Below are 27,332 nucleotides of genomic sequence, written 5' to 3' on the forward strand. Positions count from 1 at the left end.
TGTGTATTGGATTTTTATTCCTTCTTTGTTCGCTTGTTTTCGTTCCGAAGGGAAATATTTCATGAACAAAAGCACAAAGCGCTGTTTCTCTTTTTTTGGCAGAATGAAACATTGCGAGTCCCGAGTAGATAAAAGTCGAGAGCCAAGATTCTCCAAAGGGAAACCGATCCTATGAATGGAACTGGCGAGAAATCTCCTCTTCTATAAATTATTACGAACCCCTTACGAAAGTGTCGCAAAGGTAATATATTAAAATTCTGTCACGTTTGAAACATATTTTGCAACATAGTTTACCGTGATATATTTTTCAATTACTAACTTCTGACACTTTGAACGTCTTCTCGTTTCCCCGAACGAGATAGAAATTTCATTCTTAAGACGAGCAACGTTAATATTGAAATTTACTTAAGGGAAGAGCTTTGAGCAAAACGTTGCAAATGAAGTGATTTTTCCAAAATTTTTTTACGACGCAAAACCTTGGAAAAACTTTTCATCATTTTCCATACACATTCTTCGATGTTCCAAGATATAATTTCTTTTTGTTAGAATTTATCAACTTTTTGCAAAGTAATAAATATTATTCTTCACGTTTTATTTTAAACAGAATCACTTCTATTTTAAAGTTTCACTCGAGACAGGCCTTTTAACAGTGGGAACGAATTACAACAAATTATCGAACGAGAACCGTAATTACAATTGAATTATTCCGCACTGTAATTAAGTTAGTTTACCTAAAACAAACGTTTACTTGTAATCGTTCCATGATTTTCCATTAATTCGGTCTCCATTCCCGTTCTCCATTAATTCAGTCATTGAATATCGTCACATCGCTCAGGATGTATTTACAATTATTACATCGTGGCCTCGTTTTACAGAACTAACAGAAAGCTTGGAAAGTTCAGTGGTTGTCGAGGCTCCACGCGAATCGACCGATCTTTAAATTACTATATTTCCGGGGTTACTTTAGTAAATTGCAGTCACTCTGGGAAATTGTGAAAATACAGGTGCTTTGAGAGAGTACGTAAATGTAAGAGTCACGGGGAAAGAAATACCAAAGAATATACAGAAGTATGAAATTCAAGTTCCTCGAGATAAATACGAAGGTATTATCTTTGAAGTTCAAGGGGTATGGATGAGGCGGAACAATTCACTCGTCTCGCTGGATTTAGCGTTGAAAGAAATTTATACCGGAGAAACTTGACAAGAGATACAAATAAGAAAATAGATTCAATAATAATGGAATATTAATAATATACTTTCGAAGTACAGGATGGTACGGTAATTACTAATAATTTGTAGAGTTTGACAGAGGTTGATGGATTAGTCGTACCGAGTGTTTAACCGTCAGAAATCTACCTAGGGTGAAATTTCTCCATATTATACTGTACAAATTTGAATATGATGGGGTTGTACTCACAGAGGTAGGATGATTGCGCGAAAATAACATGAAAATGTAAAGTAACAGTTGCTTTTGCCAGCTACGTTTCCGAGTAAGTCGATTTTGGAAGTTTACCGAGTATGCGTGCGATCGAGGTGCAGGTTGATGAGTGTGTCTGACCATTGCTCACTGTTTCTACTTTTATCGGTGCCTGTACATTGGCGGTAATGTGGTACCATCTGTTTCGACCGGTTCCAACTGGATAGAAAATAGTAAAATCAACGAAAAGCAGGTAGTACCGTATCGCGATCGATGTTGATAAACATAATATAAATATCGATACAAGTAGAAGAAACGTAAAAGAGACACCACCATACTGTATACGTATACGATGAACTGACTACTGAAGCAGTTAAAGTTCAAGCAGTACTTATGTATATTAAAAACGTATAAATAATAGGACAACAATGTATAAACAACCGTTACAATTATTTCATCTCGTGTTAATTAGTATAATAAAATGGTTCTATAATTGTACCATGAAACACGAGAAACACAAGTTTAAACATTTCGATGGTAACGTTAGAACTACCAAAGGTATTTCGAGTTAAATTGGCTTGTTTCGAACTTCTTTTTAAAATTACTCGATTATCGACGGTGCCTTTGCCTAGAATATTCGCGAACAATTATCAAAATAGGCAACTAGCTTTATTTGTAAATTAATTTTCCCGTTCCCCGTCCAACCTCGAAAACACTTGTATAATCTAAGACAAATAGGAAAATATTCATCGTCGGTGGTTGTAGCGTTAATGGGTTCTCGGTAACTATTCCACGCTGTCGTTGGGCAAAAGACAAGTTGGTAGTTACGAAAGTTGTAGTCGATTTTATCCACGAAAATTGCCGCACAATTTGTCCCGAGCCCGAGTGACCAGAAAGTTTCGTCGATCGAGTGAATAGAAATGGGAGAGGAATGAGCGGTCACATTGCTGGCAGAAGCGAAAAAGCTCGCATTGCCTGACCACTTTCGAGGAGACAGCACGGCGATGCTTTCGCTGGAAACGCGAAAGGGAAGCGAATTTAATGCTCTGCGCCAGGGGATTATTTTTATTTGCTATTTTTATGCCTCCGCGCGAGTTCTGTATCGGTTCGGTACCGTTGCGTAAAAGGGGTACGGTTCGACATTATAAATAATGAACATCGAAATCGATAAGAGTGCATCTTAAACCACACGAGTTGAATGAAAAGTAGTATTTACATTGCTGCGCCAATGGGTTTCGTTCAAGACTGGATAACGGAACGATAAGATCATTCTTGGAAATTTTTTAAAAACGTTTACTTATTACAAATGTACGTTAAGCTACGAATTTATTCAATTTTACGAGGAAACAGATTCACGAGGGAAATCTTTGGAAATTTTTAATAATGTTTGCACCTTGGGTAACAATATCTACTTTCAATTCTACTTTTCGCTACAATTTTGATTCGTAAGGAACTTATGGACATTCGTGTTTATATACTAGGTAACGATATTTACTTTTAATTGTAAACGTATTGAATTTTATGAAATCGAAGTATTCGTTGCATTCACGTACGATAAGTTTGATTATTCATATACATTGTTGCAAGTGTTGCCTATTCTACCGAATACACAATTCTCCTTTTCCAATTAAATTTCTACGAACACTTTCTATCGTGATCCGTTATTTCAATTTATCAGAGGCTAGGCTAATTGTTTCTTTTAATTGCTCGACACTCGCAATTCCTTCAGAGTTTACAATTAATGTAATGCGACTCCATTAACAGTCAAGCAGAATTAGGTCAGGATAGAGTGGTGTACAAGCTATTCTTCCACCACGATGAATTCAAGCTTGATAATGTTTGTTCAAACACTCTGTTGCACGACGATTGAAATGCACCGGTGCATCAACTTGCTGACGGATAAAACTTCTTATTTCGAGTAACACCTCTAACAATTCGAGTATTTTCTCGAAAACCGGGCCTCGTACGAAAACATCAAAATTTTAACATTAAAATTAACAATAAGAAATATACAATAACTTACGATAGTTTAAAAAATATACAATAATTTGTAAAAATTTTAAAAATATGCAATAACTTGTATATTTTTTACTAAACATCTCTTTTCGTTGACGTTGATACATTGGTAATCGAAGTTCAATACCTATAGGAGTAAACTTTTCTTGCACCAATGTATTTCAAGTTTATCTTTCACGTCAGGCGCAGAAATGTTATCTTCTTTCTTTGGAGCACGAGTTCAAGAAGTTTGGAAATCCAAACAAGAACTTGTATATTTTTTACTTATTCTTTCTTCTCTCGTATCGTCCACTTTTCAATCGTACCACCAGTTACCAAACCACCATGCAGAAGACACAAAACGGTCGTACGTAACATGGCATTTGCATTAAAGTGAATTTTGTCCCCTGACCGATGCGATTGGAAAGCAGATACAGCGTGAGGTTGTTTTCGGTCGATTTAATTCTTAATTGGAATCGGTTCAGGGATGACGGTAATTGCGCAGCCAGTCCACAATTTTACGTTTCGGGGCGTTATATTTGGGCTCACTTTCTGAGGATAAAATATTACCTGTTGGCAAGAAGGAATTATGGTAGGGAGCTAATGGACTCATGGAGTTATACGGGCCACGAAAAGATTGGGAAACGCTACCTAAAATCATCAGATATTATTCATGGATGGAACTCGTCACTGGTGTTGGAATATTGTTGGTTAGACTGTGACGGGTGTTCGAGTCACGTGATGAGTTGAAGAGTAGTCAAATTAGACCGGTGGAGTTAAAATACGCTTCACTTGGTCCTTTGACGTTCATGAAAATGAATTTTTCGAGTTAACGACAGACATTTTTTCTTCTCGATGTCAAAGAGCCTCGAACACGTTTCTTCGTCGCGTGGAAGAAGAAAGAGAAGACCGAATTAAGCGTCAGTCAACTGTCTTCATTGTGAAGATCGTTCATTTTCGGCTTCGTTGCATCGCAGACGTATCTTCTGGCTCCAATCTAAACGGTGTCTCCCAAGAAATTGGATTTTTCACATTATAACGAATCTTCATCCGAACACTGTCTTCTTCGCTTCGTTCGAATTAAAAATTGTCAATTTTCGTTCCCAATTTTGGCAACTTTGACCGTGGTCTTCCTTCCGCAGCCAAAAACAACTACAAGCAGATTCGCTGTTACTTTTTCAATCGGTATTTAACACCAAAAGTGTCAATTTGACTTGTTCAAAGCTTCTTTTCAAAATCGCTCGATTATCAACTGTGTCTTTGCATACAATGTTCGTAGACAATTATCAAAAGAAACGATCAACGGTATTCGTAAATTAATTTACCCTCTCTTTGTCCAACTTTAAAGATACCTATGCAGTCCGATGCAAACAGTGATACGTTCACCGTTGATATTTCTAGCGTTGATAGAATACAGTACCGATCTCGATAAATGATCCACTGTTTCGAGTTTCTGGTTTTGGTATCCATCGAAACATATATTTCCATCCATTCGTGCAACGAATAGCCACTCTTTCTTCGATTCCGCGTATTTCCCCTTAACGAACAAAAGATGGTGGTAACGAGTTCCGATTGTAACCAATTACGAATCTTTTTCTACCATGCGTCTTTGTCTGCTCATGGAATTGTTCGAAGGGGCGTAAACCGTTCAAGAGACTAGGTTTTCATCGAGTGCCCCAAGAATCTCGAACGATGAGCTCGCCTGGCCGATCAAGGCGACGGAATCCTATCCTTCGAGTCACTTTTGGCACAAAAAGGTTGGCATTACACGCGGCAACGACGCGACGAAGGTCGCCATTACAGGGCCGACTGCAAGCATAAAATTAACTATGATCCCCAACAGCCTCGTTTACCCTTCTGCTTTTTCTTCTTTTAAATGACATTAAAAGTTCCATTTCTTATCGTTACTTTAGATAATATTCGGTTGTTCGAGAAAGTAATTTCCTTTTCCAAAATGGAGAATATATGATTTAATTAAACGTTTACACACTCTAAAAACATCGTGTTTCATTTTCAACGACTACTTCAATATTGTTATAATAAAAAAATATATATACATGTCAATGTTTGGTCACGTTATCCTTCTCATCTGTAATTGCCTCTGCATGTTTTTAATATCTTTTCGATAATTTTCTTATACTTCTCGGTAGTAATTCCATATGGATGGACAACTTGTTTGATCAATTAATATTTGTTACATGTGGACGGAAAGGAAGGTGTAACCAAATATTCACATCCATACTTGCAATTATTTTAATGCTTTCACAATATTTAGAAGGTTTTTCTACGAATACATTTTTTTAGAAAACCAAAGTATCGTTTCAACGACTTTTTAAATTCCATTCTCGACCAAACATCGAATAAGTAATAGTTTCAAAGTGTTCGTAACAATTTCATCGTCCACTGTACGTACTTTGATAAAAAATGTTTGCACGGTTGTTATAAAGAATTTGCATTGCCGTTATTTCTGGATTTTCGTAGATCATCCTCAAGACGTGGATCTCTTTATAAAGAATCAAAGTAGACCTAGGTCGTCTCGTATCTCGATGTCGTGTTTCGAAGAAATTAGTCTCGCAAAGGTGTCGAGGAAGTTTCTTAAACAATGTAGAAGCTTACAATAAAAGAAGTTAGAACAATGTCTGGAAGCTTTCACTTATCACCGCCATTGATTCAGAGATCACGAACAAAGTTATCTACCTCTCAGCAGCCATTCTCTGCTAAGAGTCCCGACTCGGACTAACTATTACAGTCCTCTCCATCGTATTCGAATCATGGAGATTGGGTACGGAAAACCCTTACTCTGTTCCTCTACAATTGCAAAGAAGTTTTCTTTCGGGTAATTTTCACTCTTAGATTAAACACAATTCCATCAAATGCATCATTCAGGGTGTTCCAGTTTTCTTTCGCAGAATCTTTCCAACACATTCTATCGGGTTGTTCGAGAAAGTGATTTCGTTTTCCAAAATGGAGAATATATAATTTAATAAAATGTTTATACGCTCTAAAAAAATCGTGTTCTATTTTCACCAAAAAAAAAAAACCAAACGACTTTCAGAACGACCCAATACAAGCAAACGAAGACAGTTCTACGAACACGGGCTCTTAAATGATTTCTCAAGAAGTTGCAATACGTGTAAAAGTTGTATCTCCCGTGTAACATTCCGTATTATTCTTAAGAACATCGTTCCTCTTCTAAGGAAATAATTTGCACGGTCAATAAATGTTTAATTTTAGCATTTACTTCGCGTGAAACACGATGAGCTAAAATTAGTTCCACGGGCGTTGAAAACTAATCGAAAACTGATCGAAAGATTCTTACACTTTCGATGAAATATGTAAGAAATTCTTCTTCTTGACTTTCTCTTTCATTTTATATAATCAATAAAGAACTCTGTTAACGACAAAATTGCTCGCGAAAATTTTGGACTCTATTGTAAAATTTGTTCAACATTTGGTTTCATTTACTCGCAACGCTCCAAATTTGCCTGCGTTTCATCATTGTGTATTATATTTCTCCATCGAGACGCGATCCGAGAACGCTAAGAACCAATTTTATCGTTTCTATCGTTTATCATCGGTTTTAACATTTACATTCTTCAATTCCATCGCCAAATGAACCGAAATATTAAGCAGGATCAATAACAGAGGATTTATCGATCTCTGATTTAAGAACGGAAAGTTTGCGATTTCTTTCGCGCGGTATACGATGTATGAAGTTTTCGTTCGTGTCGTTTCAAAAAAATCATTGAACGATCACGTTCGAAGCTAATTCCTGTCGATCGTGAATTTAACCGCTTCGGTGGAACGTGTATAATTTACAATTTACGCAAACGGGATTCAGGAATTACCCGATACGGCGCGTAATGGAAATCTCGTCGATATTCACTGTCTCCGGTTAGCGTTTCCGGAAACGACGTTGTTTCGATTGTCGATAATTGAAATCGGAACTGTATCAGACGTTATTTCATTCCCCGATGAGGAAATTTCATATCTGGCCGAACCTCGGGGATGGAAAACCTGACAAGTATTAAATTTCCTTTTGTCGTTCCGAGTACGACCAATGGTTTCTCAGTTATGCAAATACGACGGACGATTCAATCTGCGTTTTTCTATGGTTTCTTTCGCGTGTACCCGGCCAGCTCTCGAATGGTCGAAAACTCGTTCCCCGGTGCGAAAAGTTTTTTTTTTAGTAATTCGGTCTGCTCGACTCGCGATCAAATTGCGAAGGCACGGCGAACGAGGATGACTACTTCACGACTTAATTGTTTATCGCTTGAGATCCAGTTCGTGCCAGAATTAGGGTTTTCGTGTACCGCGACGATAGAGAGCAATTTGTCAGAGGTTTGACGCAGAAAGTGAATAAGAATTTTGGAACTTACTTGACCGTAACGAAAACGCAAAAGAAAGAATTTCTAGAAAAAGAGAGTGGAGATCTCGATGCAAGTCGAGCGAAGATCGTTTTCAACGCGTTCATTGCATCCCGTGCACACGTACATGCATCCATGACATTAATAAATTGGGTCACCGCGGTGTCATTTTTTAACCCTTAAGTAGGTACGTATAGAGATATTTATACCATAAGTAGATGCGTCACGATTCTCCAAACTTGGTTTATATTTAAATTGCGTATAAATTCAATTTTTTTTCGTATCCTTGTCGTGGAAATTATATAATTAATTTTATTACCACGAACAAGTACTATACTTTCGTGGGTCTATTTAAGGGTTAAGGTATGATATTTAAAAAGAAAATAATTCTATGTAAAAATCCAACGCGTATTCGAATATCTAGCCTCTGTGGACATTTTCTGTATTATATTGACAAAAATCAAGACATCGGGTTAAAAATGTAAATTATAATGAAACCTTGAGTGGTGCCCTGACAAAGGCTTGGCAGTCGATAGATACACATGTCAAAGAGAGAAGAGGAGTGTAATGGTGCACGAGTGAAACTAATCACAGTCTGTGTATCATGTGCGTGGTCCTGTTCGTCAATTCATAAAGCAGTTCCAGCAGCTTCATTATCGTGTTCTGCACGGATGCTATCTTCATCGTTCCGGGTCGTAGTCGGAGTTACGTTGAAATTATGCAACGACACGCGGTCGTGGTTCGATGAACGTTCTTGACACGTTGCTCGAGAGATCGTAGAACTACGTGCTCGGTAATATTACGGAAAACAAGAACGAGAAAAACGGTTAATATTAATTACTCCTTCAATTTTTCTTTTTTTTTTCATACGTGTAAATTTGGTTAATTTTGTTACGAAAAATCTACTGGGTCGATTAAAAGAATATTTAACCGTACGAACGAAAAGGACCGAAAAATACATACAATCCGTCCTAATCGACGGAACATTGAATAATTTCTTAAACTCAAATTTGAGATTTCAAGCTCGGTTCGTTGAGATATCCGGTTCGAAAATTTCCTCTTTTATTTAGAATTATTACTTTTTTGTTTAAATCGACAAGGATCACTTTTATCTCCAAATTGAAGAAATATGATCAGGTTTGAAATGAAATTTTAAAACAGTCGTTGAAAAAGTTATCGTTACAAATACGATGCTTTCGAGTGTTCCGTGACCGTGACGAAAGAAAAAGAAAAAAATTACAATAATTATCGGTAGGACACTCGTAACGAAAACGATCCCAACGATCGTAAAAACTCGTCGACTCGATAGAGAAATGCATCGGGGAAGCACAGTCGGTTCTCCACGTCGACGAACTTGTCAAGAGTTTCTTAGTACACGAGGTCTTGAACAGAAACGAGAGCTCCGGATAATTGAGCGAGTGCTCCAATTATTCGACCGTAGAATAGAATAGTAGCTACCGTGAGCTTTTTTAATCCGATATTGTAACACGATTTTCGAACTTTTTTTTTCAGCTGCTTCAAAATGCTTCGTTCCGTCTACGTGATGCATCACGACTAATGAATTAGGTTACGGGTTCATTGAAGCGAGCTTTGAAAGGGGACCGACATGCTAATGAAAGGAGGCACTCATGAATGGTGAACGAAAAGGTGTCGTGTGATTTTATTCGGTGGACTTGGAATTTGGTAATCATTAATATTAAATGTTCGAGATCAGAGCGAGGAGTGTTTCGACGATACACCAAAGATGGGTTTAAAAACGAGACAGATCAAACAGATTTTTCTTCTCCAAGTATTATCCTTTTGTTTCTCTTCGACAAGAAAGAGTGCCTCTTTCGAGTAAAACTGTCTTGCATTCTTTAACCCTAATTTTCAATATTTTAAACGAAGAAAAGTGACCTTTCAATTTCCTTTACGGCTCCAGTCGTGTCCCAATCGTCACCGGTCGATTTGAATATCGCGCTATTTTGAAAACGTCGAACCGATTCACCCGAAACTTGACACGTGTTATCTACACAGATGGGAAATTAATCGTGGATAAGTACACGGAGAAAGAACGCGTGAAAATTATTCAAACGTATTACAAAATAATCGTGATCCTCGACGATTCGGTCCGGTTCGAATCCGGTAAAGAGGAAAGGCTTAATGATTTTCCTTAATGGAAAACTGCATATACTGCGGCACTATAAAGATGTAAAAACTAAAGATTGTTCTGTATGTTCAAACAGAAAGAGCGGAAGACACCAAACTAATTATTTTTGCGATACATGTATTCGAAAAACAGGACTGTACGTTGGAGACTGTTTCGAAAGATACCACACGATGGAGAACAATAAAATATAATTTTTACATAAAAACATTACATTAAAACACATTGTTCTATGAACGTATATCTGAAGTTCACGAAAGAATCAATATATCTTGTTTAATCTTAAATGTTACGTATTGCTGCTTCTTCAAGGGAAATTAATTCCGACCGGTACGACACCCGTGTCCAAATTCAACACGACCGCGAACGGTTAACAATTTTATACCGGAGTGTAAAGAAAACGTAAAAGGGGAAAGAAACGTACGTTGTTGTGTTGTGAACATTGACGTGCACCTAGACCGATAAAACGAGTAAGAAGTGTCGCGGAGATTCAACAGTGTCACGGTGAAACAAAACGACGCTTCGTTCTTGGAAACTCGGTTGAACTTGGCGGAAGTCAATGTGTATAATTTGTTCCGGCGAGAACGGAAAGGAGTCTCCGACTCACGGTAATTACGCGAAATGGCTGGTCGTAATTTGCACAGATCTCCATGAGGAATTTCCACGGGACAGGTGAATCGGTAAGAACGATCGGCCGTGCTTCCTTTCTTTTTTTTCTTTCTTCTTTTTTGTAACGGGACCGTTTAATTACTCAAAAGAGGCTCATTGTTGGAATTATCAGCGCGAGGCACGCGGACGGAATATAATACCGAGGAGCTTCCGCGTTTCTTTTTCATCTTTATCGGGTTTCGCGCGGTGATAATTGCATCATTTGTCCGTTCTTCCGGGCCAGGTAAGCTTTTAAGGGGAATTAACAAGCCGTTCTCCGACCTCGCGAATATTATTAATTGTCCAAGATTTGGAGCACGCTCGAGGAGCTAGGGTTGAGAATCTTTTAGTCGAAAACGGAACAGGGAGATTTCTGGTCGCCCGATCATTTTTTGCCGAGGATTATAGGTTATGGCGGTACCTGCGATACTTGCCAACAGAGGGCCAGTAAACCGATTCGGTATCTCGCGTACTTGTCACCAGAGGGCTAGCCAATTTAATAACTCTCGTACTAACCGTTAGAGGGCTTCGATCGATCTTTTTTCTGCAAGTTCTTGGTAATCGAAAATTTACGTAAAAGATGATTTAATTAATTTTGCCGTTCGAGGAAAATACAGCGCGCAAAATGCATTTCTCACCGTTCTCTACCAAAATCGTATACTCTGATCAATTTTGTACTTGTCCATTGTTTACGTGCCGCGCGTTAACAAGTACAATTGTATTTTTACAGATTTTAACATTTGTTCGTATCCATAATACTCCGATACAAGTCGCTCGGAAGATATTTCATTTTCGCCTTGTGGAACGGCTCACGAATTTTTTGCTCAACTCACGAGCTAAAGAATCGAAAGAAAGTTAACGATCCGAAGACTTAAAGAAGTGTAAATATATTTTATCGATTCGCACGTAATAGAATTTTGATCTCAGACTCTGCATTTAGATGTTATTTATGTGGTTGGCCATGTATAAGGAAAATTTCATACTGGATGTAGATGCTTCGTAGCTTTCGTGAATGGTATACCAAAGTAGATGAGATTCACATTCGATCCTCGTCCACGAAGAGAGATCTCCGAGTGTTATCGTGATTGATTGATCTATTCCCACATGTACAGGCAGACGCGTTCTCGCTCGACTAATGGGGTGCAAGTTTCTCTCAGGATAGTGCTAACGGTTCCAATAGAGTCTACGTGTAACGGACGAGTAGAAAATATTAATATTTACTCGATAAATTCGACCATTGAAACGCGTAAGAACGACAACATTTTTATATACAATATAACGTGTACTTGAGTTACGTGGATTCGTACATTATTGTACACGATTGTGTAAATACGTTTCTTTTTTTCTTTTCACAAAACACTACTTACGGATTCGATTAAATTTAATTAATTTTTGTAACTCAGATCGCGATACACGTTTAATGTACTACAGAGAGAAAGAAAGTACGCGGACGCGTCTAACTTTAATTCAATTAATTTTTGCAACTCAGATTGCAATACACGTTTAATGTACTACAGAGAGAAAGAAAGTACGCGGACGTGTCTAACTTTAATTAAATTTCGCGACGAAGATTGTACATCGAATCTATTCTAGGGAGAAGGAAAGATCAATTTTGGAAAGAATTTTCATTCGCATTGCGCCAAGAATAGCGCGAAATTCAAATCGATCGGTGAGGATTTGGACACCCTGTACATTGTATTTCTACGATTCTCGTTTCGGAAAGAATTAACCGTGTACGTCGAGGACTCGTACGAAAATATTGGTACGTAAATATAGAGGATTTTAGAAACGTGATAATACGGAAATTCTAGCGATTAATTTAAACGATAAATAATAATATTCCCGGAATCTAGAATCCGACAAGTTCGTTACCGTCGTCCACCGTTGAACGTACTATCTCTTGAACAAAGTTCTCCGCTGTGTAAATTTGTTTATTGCTTGTAGAAAGGACACTCGAGCCCGATCGAATTTAGTATTCCCATTGAATAGCATTCAAATTGGATTTAAATCAGCGGGAGGATCTCCGCGACGTCGAGGTCCTCGAGTCGCTGAAATAGAAGGACGTTTTCGTCTTTATTCGTACATTGAATAAGTCGTTTACCTTGTAAACAGAACGGTTCTTTCACCGTTGGAACAAACTCGGTCTTAACCAAGTCGAAATGGGCTCTATTAATAATGCATAAGACCGACTGTGGTCGCGGTGACTGTTTAAATAAATTCAGTGCGGGACTTTAGCTCGTGGCACACCGATAAATATAAAACTGGTCGTGTGCGGGTAACAATCGTCGTGGCGCAAGCTAGATTATCGAAAGAGTGGGAACATTATACCGTAGTTAATCTCAGCGATCCTCTCTTTCTCTCTCTCTCTCGTTGCGCTCTCGAGAAAGCAAACCTCTCGAAAAGCGAGGGCAGACAAAGGGGTGGAAAACTTGATCACATCGTAAAAGCATAGAAGAAAAAGTTTGAAAGCGATTGCACCGCACACTCGACGAACTCGTACGAACTCCCATCGTTTTCTACGAGCTTTCGTCTTTCGTGCAGCTACGATCGTGGCGTTGCGTTGGAAACTCTTCACCGAATCGGTGTATTTGTTAATACTTAACGGAACGACTCTTAAGAGTGAAAGGCGATAATAATATTCACAAATTCGCTTGATCTCACGATCTCAAATAGTACGGAAAGACAGCAAACTAATATCAAATTGCACTGTACCTATATTACGCGCGAATAAGAATATTGCAACACAAACTATGCTGCAACTCGTAAACAAGGTCAAACGGAGCATAGATATTTATACGAATCTTTATCTCGTTTCAATGTTTAAAATCCACTCCGATCGTACTCTCTCCATACCTTGTTTATTACTGATGATAGATTTCAACATTTTTTCACTTTCCTTATTATTTTTAGAAACAACCTCAAACAATGTCAAACAGAGACTTGTCAAACAATACTTATACGAACCTTTATCTAATTTCAATGTTAAAAATCCACTCCTGCCGTACTTTCCCCACGCAACACCTTCTATGTTACTCTCGATAGATTTCGTAGATCTCAACGTTTCTTCTCTTTATCAATTATTTTCAAAAGTAACCTCACGCGAACGTTATCTACGACGATTCTGTAGAATTTCTCTGCACGTTTGTTTACCATAGCGTCCGATCGTGAATCACATGCCCCTGACCGTGCGATTTTTTTCCCATTCCAGGCAATTGAACATCATCGGCCGTCGATGGGAGATCCTTAGACCGTTATCCCCGAACCTCCGGCCGCTCAGCTGGCCGTAACACTCTTGGAATCACCCGGTGGTGGAGTAAGCCGACACGACGTAGCGGGCTAGGAAGCGAAACGGGAGTACGGGAGTGAATCGTAATACACGGTAACGGTGGCGACCGTGCCAAGAAGATGCGGCTGTTCGCGTGGCCTGGCAGCGTGACTCGCGAGAGGATCGTAAACGATGAATTGGCGGGCAGCGATGTTGGCTCACGCGGACCGGAGAAAAGTGGCAGCAGCAGCGGCAGCAGCACCACCAGCACCGGCGGCGGGAGCTACGCTACCGTGCGTGTCGTCAGAGTCGGCGAGAAAGCGGGCGCAGGCTACGGGAACACCATCATCGGCAGGGCATGTATGTCATCTACCCGGCGGACGAGCTCCTGCGTATCTATGAGAATCCAATCCGTGATCCGAGGTCAGTGTTGACCGGCGATCGTACGCCGAGCTGTCAGATCACCGTGATCGCTCTCAGCGAGAGAAACGAGCGCCACGAGGAGGACCGCAAGAGACGAAAGGAGCGCAGGCGAAACGACCGCGGTCAAACGCGGAGAAGAAGAGCTCGTCGTAACGAGCCTCGCGATTACCAGGTCACGAGGGACGACACTCGTCCCGGGGACGACACCAGGACTATGCAGAACAGTCGCGGTGCCGCCGGCGAGGATGCCGTCAATCCTCTCAAGGACCTCACGCAACCCGGGCTTAATGAGCCCCTCAAGCAGCACAATGCAGGCGCGCTCAAACTCGTGCAAACTGGTGAGTAGCGGAACCGGTTTTCCGACATTTTACAATATTACAGCTTATGAGCACACGGGTGGTGGTTCATGGCTTCCAAAGACAATCTTCGGGATCTCTCGCGAGGTATTAGCGTCGATAGGATGTGGTCGTTTATTATTTAACAATTTTTGGAAGATGAACCATCGTCTCTTCGCGTATCGTTTGAATAGATCCTTGCCGTGATTGGTATGAGACCAAGCAGCACAATGCAGACGCGCTCAAACTCGTGCAAACTGGTGAGTAGCGGAACCGGTTTTGCGACATTTTACAATATTACAGCTTATGGGCACACGATGGTGGTCCATGGCTTCCAAAGACTATCTTCGGGATCCTTCGCGAGGTATTAGCGTCGATAGGGTATGTCGTTTATTTTTTAACAACTTTTGGAAGGTGATCCATCATCTTGCCGTGGTTGGTATAAGGCTAGGGACGGGATCTCCCTCGAGGCTTTAGGGATAACTTTGAGGATTCGGTGCTTACGGCGTCGGAAATAGGCGTCGTTTCCCTGTAAACAATTCTCCGAAGATAATCTTTAGGTTCCTCGTGCGACAACTTTGAGGATAATTCTTTTGTAAATTATTTTACCAAGTATTGTACAATTTTAACGGATGACTGGGGTATCTTTTCCATTGGGTTGTTCGAAAAGTCATTTCGTTTTCCAAAATGGAGAATATGTAATTTAATAAAATGTTTATACACTCTGAAAAAATCGTGTTTTATTTTCACCAAAAACGAACGAAATGACTTTACGAGAAACCTAATAGTTTCGAGAGGCAATCTTTAGGCGTCGTTTCGTTCTAAACAATTCTTTTTATATATTTAATACTTGTTACGATAGTAATACTTAATGTCTCGTCGCCTCGAAAGATTAGGTCCTTTGCGAATAAAGTTTGAAAACTTTTAGGATAATTCAGCGTACTTAAAGTTTCGGGACAATGTATCGTTTCTCTCGTAAACAATTTTGGTCGAGTAATTAGTACGTTTTATCACAGTATCGCGTAATTTAAATAAATTACGTTTATCTTTAATATACCGTGTCTGAAAAGAATCGTGAGATCCCTCTTAAAGTGTTAGGGTCTGATAATTTTAACGACCGTTCATTTTACTCGGAGCACCCGAAATAGGCGTCATTTCTCTCTGAAGAGAATTTCAAGAGTTGATAATGCAAAGACTCTGCATATAGAATACTGTTTGCAACTAATAAGCGCGCCAAGCAATAAGCTCCAGCATTTGCTAGATAGCTTTACCGGAGTTGCATTAGCAGATGTCAGAACGAAACACTGTAACATTTGCTCTTACAATCGAAATGCATTTCTCGCGTACAAATTTTTCATAATTTTCAAGATCGAACAAACTTTTCTTAAATTTATAATTAATCGCAAGAAAGTTAAGACAGTGTGGTCCAAATTGTCAAGAATAACACTATACGTATCGTGATCCGTTAGAAACGACGACTTTAGTCGTAACACTTATCGAACACACACTTAAAGAAACATCGATAAAAGTGAAAGTATTGGGTTATTCGAAACATAATTTCGTTTTTAAATAAAATTAGTATTGAAAGTATTTATCCCGTGATAGATACTTTTGAAATCGTAAGATGTACTAACGTTGAAAGGATTCGTATGAAAAAAAAAGTACAATATTCGTAAAGTTTCTCGATACTTTTTACAAAAGCGTCGCGTGTTTTGAATAAATTACGATGATCCTCGCCATCGAGGGAAGACACTTTTGTCGATAAGTTTGGGGAGATTCGGGGCATTGGAAACAGGTATTTTTCTGCCCCGAGTGTTACTTGAGAGATAACTCGTGCCTTTTAGGAAAGTATCGTGCCATTTGAATCGATTTGCATAACATAAGTAGCCCGGGAAAAAAAAACGTCATCCTGTGTTGTTCTTGGGGCAGCTTCCCTCGCTTACTTTATTACGCAAAGGGTATCTAGGCTCACGTGTACGGTACCGATCTACACGCAACGTAAACACAATAGCACCTGCTTCGAAAGGCTGCGATTCGAGTAGGATTTATCACCATAAATCGCGTAGATACATTAAGCTCGCGTGTAGCCATTCTCTTCTTCTATTCTACGCGCTCTACACCAAAGAAGAACACGATCCCTGGATCAGGTTCCATTGTATGTAAAACCTTTTCACGAACGTTTAATTATCTCGTTCCACGAACAAGGACAACTGAAACGCGTACGACGATTACACGTACCGTGATCAAAGGACACCCACATACTGGGTGAGCGTACGCCTTATTGGGTTTAACGACTACTTTTCCTTCCATTTGGTAGTTTACAAACTTATACGCTCGGAGCGTTCCGCGTTGTTTATTATGCCAACCCTCGATGCAATACACTAAAGATACCGTAATGCGCGTTTAGGTTTCATGCTCGACGGTAGTAAGTTACTTTATCGCTGTCCCAAACGAGCCACTTAAGAGACCGCTTACTCGTCTGCAATCTAGACAGGACCCAGGGGGGGCGGCGACGAATGTTTTCCTTCCATTCGGTTAATCCTTCAGTTTCTCGTCTGGAAGGCACCTTGGGTCGAAAGAGAATTCATAATTCTGGGAATGGAAAAGTCGCTGGCACCAACGACAGAAAGAGGAAAGTTCTTTACCGGAAGGGAGAATATTTTGGCAACCGGTTCGCTCAACCCAGACTTTCCACCGAAAGCTTGGAAGCACAGGGTCCGCGATGATCGCGATATATGGCAGTCTCGTTCGCGTTCCTGTAAACGATAAATTCGGAAGGAACGAGCCAACGGAGCCATAAGAATGACACAACGGTGAAATAAACTCGCGGAGATCACGTTGGCACGGAAACTGTCGCCGTGAGGGCAGCTCTTCTCAGGGTCCGTGACACCAGTGTCCCGACCAACAGACACGGGGCAAATTTATACGATGGATCGCGTGTTTCAGCGACGAACCCTGAACATAATACGAGTCCTGTGCTTTATGTCCTATATACTGTCGCAAATGTCTGAGAACGATCTATAAATCGCAAAACGATAGACCACCGTTTCCCAAATTGTGGTTCGTCGACCCACGGGGTATTAAAAAAGTTTCGCTGGGGATTCGTGAATTCTCGGTAAAAGTATACATAGTAATACATAGTATACATAGTATACAAAAGTATACATAGTAAGTGTATTATAGTAATGCACGGTTAACTTTACCCGATTTATACCACACTCCCGAATCCCTTTCGGTCAGAGATCTCGAGTCGGAGAAACTTGAACCAGCGAAGAAGGAAAGACACGATACTTATTGTATAATATTGTACGTATTCAGTCGATTATAATTAATCTGATTTATACCGCGTTTGGACTTAATTTAATCAGAAGGATCTGCAAAATTCATTGGACACCTTATATATTGTGTAACATTGTACGCATTAAGTCAATTATAATTAATCTGATTTATGTCGTGTTTGGACTTAATTTAATCAGAAGGATCTGCAAAATTCATTGGACAGCTTATATATTGCGTAACATTGTACATATTAAGTCAATTATAATTAATCTGATGTGTGTCGCGTTTGGACTTATTTTAAGGAGAAAAATAAGAATACAAAATGGATTTGAAACTACGGAAACATCTGTCTCTAGTACAGTTAGATATTTTTGAAACACCCTTATACATGTATGTACACATACGCACACATATCATTGCATTTCGTAACGAACAACGTTTTAAAACGAATTAATTCGTTATAGGACACCACGGTGTATTCATTGTTGTGCATTACTTTGGAAAACAATTTATTATCCAGAGAGAGAAGACGAATTGTCATTAGTATCACCGATGCACACATTATATCATATAAGGAAAAAGCGAGACTTATTTGTTTTATGGAGACTTTCAATTTAAAGGGATACACCCTGATTTATAAATTACTTTTTCTTTTATTGTACGTAGGAAGAAATTTTTACATGAAAATATCACAAGAATATTAAAGTGTCGAAACATTATTCCTATTATGACGAATAACGTACTTAAATTTCTTGATTTTCCGTTTTAAACATATACAGTCCTGAAAACCTGCACTCTGGTTTAGCTTTCCATACCGTGTATTAGGTTAGGTTAATAATTCTAGGTTATGTTAATAACAGCGTATGGACGTACCTAGCCTTTACTACTGTGCGTTTATCCTACATCTGCATATCATATTTTATTTAATCCTTCAATTTACATTGTACACAATTCTGGATCAACGTAGATATGTTATTATTAGTATTCTTATTATTATACGAGTGTATGCTAACTCGTGTGACTGCCCGCAGCTGTGTTCCTCACCTGTTATACTTTAGCGATTGAAGTGATTAAAACGAAGCAGTCAGTCGCCCATAAAGTACAATGATAATAAACAATGTACCGGTTATTATTATATCATTGAAAATGTAACTTTCAAACTAATTCCCTCTCCACCGTGAAAATTATTTCCCATTTTCCATTGAAGGAATAAAAAAAAAAGTATTAGCTACATTTATTTTGAATCCTTTCTCGTTTTGCTATCTGTCAGAAACTTCACAGTCGAGTGCAGAAATTGGACTCGAGTTTGAAAACCAATACTGTACGCTGTTGAAATTAAAATAGCTTTCTACCTCTTGATAAACAATACCATTACAGTCACTTTAAAAAACCTTCCACGTTCAATGATTTTCTGTTACTTTTCCGCGTAATTTATCAAATAACAAACACTATACTTCTCAAGTAACCGGTGTTAACAAGGAAATGGAATTTATACAAAGTGAAATTCGGTTAAAACAAAACTCCAATTAACAACGAGCCAAATTTCGACTTTTCTCAAAAGTAGTAAATATTATAGTTTCGAACAAGTAATGAGAATATTCACGAGCTTGTTAGTCGAAAAGAAGAAGAAACTTGAAAAATTTAGAAACTGAAATTCATTCTTCTGCGCGCGTGAACTAAAAAAATGAATTTAGAAAAAGAAAAACAAACTTGGCGCGCGTCGTATAAAATAACACGATGTGATGACATAATTGTAAATTATTGCCCCATAAAACGGGTACACGTGTTTTACGAAACGATGCATCAAATAGTCGAGCACGCTTTTCCATTTATAATTACCTTGTCCCTGCTGCAACATCTTAAGTGACTTTTTATTTCGTTTTTACTTTCTCGACCTTCTGCCTTCTTTTACCCGAGGAGTACAATAAACGCGAACACTTAAAATTCTTCTCGAATATTCTCCAAGAAGGATAATATTTGTTAAAAGTTGTAGAATTTTTTCTACGGAGTGAAAATTTGTTTCCCTTTGAATGCATTTTTCAATTGGAGAACTTCACTACTTTCGTAAAGTGGTAATACAATTTTGAAAGTTTTAATTTCATCTAATTTGAAAAAGTTGCACATAGTTGAAAATACATCCAAGTATTTTAAATTTCGCTCGATCGTTTAGTTCTTCTTTTTATATTCTTTTTACATTCTTTTCAAATTTATGCTTTTGAAAACGTTATTTCCATTATCTTCTTTCGTACTTTAGTGGTCTGAATTTTTATACAAAAACGTTTTAAAACTGTGTATCTTAAGAATTTCGTAATTCCACAATTTTTTAAATTCTAAAATTTTCTTTGCCGGAAAAAACAATTGTTCGTTTATTAACGTTCTTGTAAATAAAGACAAATCAACTTTTTTAACCGAAACATTACCGAATTCGAAATTTGAACGACGAATTGTGTTATTAATAAATAAAATTACAATTTTATATAGATTAAAATTGCTCGCAATAACTTTATTTCTATTTCCGATTAAAATTTCATTAATCAACATTATCTAAACCGTTACGGTTAAATAACTGACTAAATTTTCGTCGGCTAAAGTATTGAATTTATCCGGTTAGAATATATTGAATTTCAAATCGTATTCACTACAACGCCGCGATCTAAATTACAACCAAAGTTCTGGCGTTAATTCACAACATTACTTGGATCATTAATTAACCTATCAAAAACTGTTAATTGAAAATTATCGGCTGAAGCATCAATTAATCGGAGGGTTGTTAAAAAAATCAATTACTTACTGGCTTTGTCGATTGATTTTCAAACATTCGATAAATATTTCTAGAATTTTTATTCAAATATGATCCAATTGACAATACTTTACACAATCGTTTTAATTCACAGAAATTGCTGCTTTTAAGAGTAGAATTATTTACATTTTAAGAAATGTGCATTTTTCTATTTTTAAAAGATAAATATATAATAGTATCGAATTATAACGATTTGTTGTAGTGCGGTTTACCTTTACGCAAACCGTGACAATAAACTCGCTCAACAAGTAACTCCTTCGTCGTGAGTCGATAACTCTCAGCGCCATTACGGATGAAGCTTAAAAAGAGTGAAATCGCTTTATAGCAGCCCTGTTGGACACGAATTCTCGCATTAAATCGAGCAACGCGTCGAGGAAGCGAGAAATTCATTATTCATCGTCGCGCCGGGCAAGAAATTCACCCCACCACCGGTGTGCAACGAGTGTCGAACTTCTCGTGAACAAAAACCGATCTTGCGCGAGGCTGGAAGCGCGAACGAGCGAGAAATTTTTCTTCCGGGGTGAGATGGGGAGAGGATCGATCGGCATTTTTCACGGCGAGGTCTGTATTCTTTGAAGCCAATCACACCGCCCCGGGGCGAAGATTAATTATGTCGAGGGCGGGAACAGGGGTTGTCGGTTCTATTACCGAGTCCTTCTGTCATCGGTCTCTGTCAGACGCGATTTCATCGAAGGTGGGATCGTGTTTCGTTCTCGAAAACGTCGTGCCTCGCGTCAGAACTGATTAACCTCTGTCCCGCGTGACTCCTTCGATCGATCTTCGCGCCGACGTGGATAAAAAGTTTGCAAATTTGCCTGGACCTTGCCGGAAGATACGAAGAACTTTACTTACTTTTTCTATACTTTTACCTGTGGACTACAGAGTGCTTTCACGGACCGAGTTTATCGAGTTACGCGGTGAATCGCCGAGTGGGAAGAGATCTATAAGTTGTTTCTTCTCTTAATGCCCGAAGGGAGAAAAAAATTGCAAATTGCCCGTGGCTCTAGATCGGAGTAAGAAAGGACTTGGTTATCCTTGGTACTTCTCGGTTTTTAAGGGGCAAATATTTGTCGAGTCGCGTTAATAATTCTCGAGTGGGAAGATGGAAACGAACGTAGGTTCATTTCTTTTTGTATCGGTTCGAAGAGACAAGTTTCTATGTATTTCTATGTATTTCCATGTATTTGTTTCTATTTGCATGTATCTATATGTATTTATATGTATTTGTATCTGTTTGTATTTGAATGTGTTTATATGTATTTCTATGTATTTGTATGTGTTTGTATGTATTCCTATGGATTTGTATTTGTATGCATTTGCGTTTGTGCAATCGAAATTCGAAACGTGGGGACCGAAGGAAAAGGTACAGGTGCAACGAGACAAAATACGAACGACGACGATGAACGAAAGAAGCTTTACCGTAATTTAACATTTTTAATTCGTGAAAAGTAGCGTATTACTCAATTTTGCGCGCAAAGTTTAAAAGGAATAGTGTCCATTCAACAAGTGCCACGGTGCTATTCGCCACTCTTTCAACAACAATTTAATCCCGGCAACATAGTTTACTCTACTCCGCTCTCGCGAGCATAATTTATTTCGCTGAACTTTGTCGAAAAGTCGCGCAATTTTCCTCTCTATTTATGGACGACCATCTGAAAAGATTTACGCTGTACCTACTTTTCAAGCTTTTCTGACATATTTCTTCCTCATTTGTACACAGCACGGAAACTCTCTTCGCTGACTCGACCGACGACGAGAGAACGAGACGTGGAATCGTGGCCTTTTAATGAATCATATCTCAAATTGTAGGTCTCGGCGAGCTGTTTAAAAAACACTTCCTTCTTTGTTAGCGAACATGGTGGCTCGTTCATTTTCGAGGTAAATGGGGTTAAAAGTTCAAATTTTGGAGTCATTCTATCGACGAAACAACGACCACGATTACAGATTCTGATCAAAGAAACGAGAAACTCTGTGACGAATTTGTTTTCAATAAATATTCCTGGTTAAGAGTACAATTTATTCTTTTGTCGAATATCGTGCGACCTTGAACGAATAAAAATTAGCAAGATGTGCACGGAACGCTGATCCCCGATCTAGAAGACCTTTCACCGCCTGCGAAAGCCATATTATTATTAAATTGGATTTTCAGCTGTAAATATTCATTAAGAAAAAAAACTGACACAACACTTTTCCGTCCGGAACTATAAGTCAGTGTCTACGGTTCGTTCTACAAGGACTTCTTCTCAACTTTTCAAGTTTCAACTTAACTCTGCAGCGAACAATCTTTTTAATTTTACACGGTTCACCTAATATTACACAACTCCTGCAATTTGTATTATTTTCATTCGGAAGAAATTCCGAATCTAGTGCAAATATTGATAAATACTTGTGCGAAAACTCGATACCGAAAAGTCTTATAGTTCTTTTGGAAAAAAATCGGGAAGAAATCGTTGTTTTTCGGTTAAATTACCAGAAGACGCTTAAACAGTTCATCGGGACTTACAATTTGCAATGTAACTGGTCAAAAAAGCGCAATTCTATTTTTCATTCTTTTCTCGTGACTAACATTTCTACGTTACGTTTTTTCTTTTACAGAAAAGAAACATATTCCACGCGGAGAAGCGTTCTTTTCAAACTGGTTTCTCTGACCAGGCCACGGATTAGGGTCTCAGTTTATGATCGAACGAAGCGTTAAGGGAAGCCCTTTTACAAGCAACGCGTTAAACAAATGCACTGAAACACGCCGTGGGATTTGGCAGTAATCACATTACGCTCGGCGCGTATTCACTGTGGAATTAATTATTTGTTTATCGGCGCGGAGTGCAAATTGGTCGCTTCACGCGATGCAATTGTTCGTTGGAAGTTGTTGCTTGGTTCCTGTTAATTGGATACTCGGATTTATATGAAACTGATTTGTTAAGTAAGAGTCGATGTCTCGTTCGTCGATCGAATATATTTACAATTATTACTTCGAAAATTGTTTCGATACCTTCCTCCTAATAACAGATCAGTATTGAATACTTATCCACAATCTTCGATATTAAACAAGTATCAGAATATAGTAGAATTGTAAAATATAAATATCGTGTTTCTTAAAGTAATACTTATCAAGAAACGAATAGTCTCCACGAAATAAAAAGATAATATTCGATACTTGTACTTGGACAATCGGAAGTATTAAATAAATGACAAAGGACGATATATAAATTTTCCTAGACAGTACTGAATATTTAAGGAACAGTATTTGAAAATTTTGAAAGAAAACGTTCGTATACGTAAATTTCGAAGAATCGTCTGGTCCTGAAACGTAACGTTTCACTATTCTAGATTTCGGAGCGTTATGGCCCGTATGGATGAATAAATTAACAACAAATTGCCCACAAAGTAAGTCCGGTAACTTTCGAATAATCGTGCGACCGACAGTCGCGGGAAACGCGAGTGGTGGCAATAATTATTCGCGATAAAAACGACGTGTCACGGTGTCCTGGTGACACAAATACTCGTCACGCGAGCGACAGTCCATTTTCCACGAATAGTTTGCGTTATTTCGTTTTTTTTTTTATATTTTCCGCGACGCGACAATTTCTTCTGTTTTCTCTATTTTTTTTTTTCTTTCGCACGATGGCGCGCTATCGACTCAGTCGATTGACTTTGAACGAGACGATTTGCGTCATTTTTGCGAATTGATATCGTCTATTGGAATTTTGGATCGTTGGTGGGATTAAATAACAACTCGGTGTTTCTATCTTATCGATAAATCAAACTTTATTAATATTCCGGAAGAGACCGACTAACTACGAATCGCTGTTCCTCATTGTAACAAACAAACTCTTATTTTGTTTAATAAATATCACGTGTCCGTAGAGTAGAAGATTTTAGAAAAATATTCTATATATACACATATATGCAAGTACAATTCATTCAAATATACATATGTATACAAATACAATTCATTTACATATATATATATATATATATATATATATATATATATACACAAGGATACGGTTACCAGAGATGATTTTTGTGGTATAATTTTTATATGGTACAGGAAATTCCACATTGTCGTATATCTCGTGGTTCTGTATGGCAAAAACGATAAGAATAATGGATGACACTAATGATAATGGAAACGAAAGGTACTTGATTCCATGGAAAGAACGACGCAGCAATTAAGCAAATTAATCAAGCGTTTTGCGTCAAAGCGTTTCGTGTAGTACATATGTATCCCCTTTGTGTTCCATTTACGGTACTTCATTTTGCATATTAATTTTTTTTCGCGTCGTTTGAAGTTTCAAGCTTTTCGTATCTGTATACCTCGTACGCTCGAAAGAGATTAATACGAGTATACTGGGCGAGGCATTTGGCATTTAAACGAGAACACTTAATTACCTTCTTTATGCACGATTGTATGAGAAAACCTGGAGACAGGTTATATTATATGAGAAATAACACGTAAAGATTGAAAGAATCTATGCTTCTCGTTTACCATGGAAGCTGAAAATGTTTAAGACAAGCGGTGCATTTATACAGTGAATGATTTCCAATTTGTATTTTATCCCTCGTTCTGTGCACTTCTGATTATTGTAGAACAGACTAAATACAAAACTGAAAATTCAACAGAAAATTTGAATTCAATTAAAAATTTAATCTCGAGAAAATACTTTTTCCATCGCTACGTGTTCCCCTTAAAATAGTGTAATTTTGTACAAAGGAATTTGTTCACACGATCGTAAGTAACGGAGGTATTCAGACGTTTCTATTTAAATATTAAATTTCCTATCCTATATACTCTTGCATGCGTAATAAAGACGTTATCGTTATCCTGTCTCACACTATTTGTTCGGAATAATAATCATAATAAGCATCAGGAACAATAAAGCTGGTCGTTCTGACAACCACAATAACAATAACTGTAATTACTCTGCAATTATAAACATCTCTTAATTACTCTGTCTGTAATATGTTCGTTGATTTGGTTAATAATAACACGCAAATGTACCTCGCGTTTGTAACGTAATACAAACTATTATCATGTATCACCAAGTGTTTTCTACAAAGTCGATTGTGCCAAGAAACGTTCTGTTACGTGGCATGTATTCGATATAACAGATCTCTACATTTGTTCAATGAAATATAATACTATTTGACTATTCTTATTTTCTTTCTCCTCTTATTATTACTATACGTAACAACTGACTCTCAAGTAGTCAAGGAGACAGTTTTTAAGGTTCAAACGTCCGAAGAACCCGTAACAATTCATCCGCTTTACCCTCCTTGAATACGTTGAACTCTTGTCGGTCTAGCATGGACCATTCAGGCTCAACGCAGCTTCCAACAAAGGCTGTTTTTAAATCCGAGAGGATTTCATCGGATTCCAAAATGGAAAAAGCAAGTTAAACTTTGTGCACTTCATGTCCTCTTTAATTAATCCTATGAAATAGCTTCGATGATCGAATCTCTCAATGAAGGCTGTTTCGAGATCAATGAGGATTTCGTCAGAATTTCACATGTAAAAGATGAAACTGATTTTACAAACACAATGTTTTCTGTGGGCAATTTGAAAGTCAAAACTGTTTGCACAAGAGAATTTTTACATAATAGAATAACAAGTTCACGTAAGAGAATCTTCACATAATAGAATAACAAGTTCACATAAGAGAATTTTCACATAATAGAACAACAAGTGGTTAGCATTCCAGTTTATTTGATACCCAAGACAAAATTAAATAAAATTAATACACTCTGTTTGTAGGTAATTTTATATATAGAATATAAACTGAAAAAGGAACAATGTTGTTCGATCCTTCTTCGTTTTAATTTTTCGTCAATTCCATACAGAATCACTCCGAGTCGATTTCCAGACAAAAGAGTAGACACTTTGTATGTTTCCGTAAAATATTTTAATAGAAAATATACTGTTCGTATGATAGAACTATCACATAACAGAATGTTCGCGCAATAGAAAGTACACACGCTGGATGTTTATATAAGAGAGATTCGGCAGTAATGGAGCTTTAGCAATCTCCCAACGAAGGTTGTTTTGAAGTTCACGAGGATTTCGCGAGAACGGAACACGAAGGAGACAAGTCCAGCTTTACAATCAGCTTGCCATCTCTAAATAATTCCAACTTGGTAATAGAGCTTTACTACCCCAGTTTCCCAATAAATTGGAGATCCCGTTTTACAATCTCCAAATCCGTTCAGAACAATCTGAACTCTATAACGTGGCTTCAGCGATCTCTCAATGAAAGCTATTTCGAAGTTCATCGATTCGCCAGAATCCGGTATGGAACAGACAGGTCCAGTTTTTCGCAAAGGGTTGGACAGCCACTCGATTCAGAGTTTGTCGTCGGAGCGGTGCTTCCACGAGGAAACGAATGCTCCTCCGGGCGTTTCGCAAGATTACATCCAAGACCTCGTTACCGCGGTATAAATAGAGCTTTCCTCCTGGCGTGGATTCAGTTTAACAGCCGCGGAGTAACGGGTGCGCCGGGTCCAAACAATCTTCTGGCTGTCACGTGTGGTGACCTGGATGCTTATTCAGATCATTGGCGTCGGGTTGTTGCTTTCATCGGTTGCGCCAGTACTGCACCCATTTCTTCTTTCTTCCGTCCCTTAATCAGTAATGCTGTGAACCGAATTACTATTGCATTT

General features: G+C 38.3%; 1 protein-coding gene across 2 annotated transcripts in view; it reads left to right on the forward strand.

Annotated features, from left to right (window-relative positions):
* Positions 1-27,332, forward strand: part of Stacl (SH3 and cysteine-rich domain-containing protein) — a 100,287-nt gene that overhangs the window by 16,120 nt on the left and 56,835 nt on the right. For both annotated transcript variants that reach the window (XM_076324272.1, XM_076324273.1), the window contains exon 2: positions 13,782-14,599. In XM_076324272.1, coding sequence (XP_076180387.1) covers positions 14,197-14,599 — 403 coding nt within the window. In that variant the 5' untranslated portion in view covers positions 13,782-14,196. The remainder of the gene's footprint in view (positions 1-13,781; positions 14,600-27,332) is intronic.

The sequence above is a fragment of the Ptiloglossa arizonensis genome, chromosome 12, assembly GCF_051014685.1.
Source record: "Ptiloglossa arizonensis isolate GNS036 chromosome 12, iyPtiAriz1_principal, whole genome shotgun sequence".
Lineage (NCBI taxonomy): Eukaryota > Metazoa > Arthropoda > Insecta > Hymenoptera > Colletidae > Ptiloglossa > Ptiloglossa arizonensis.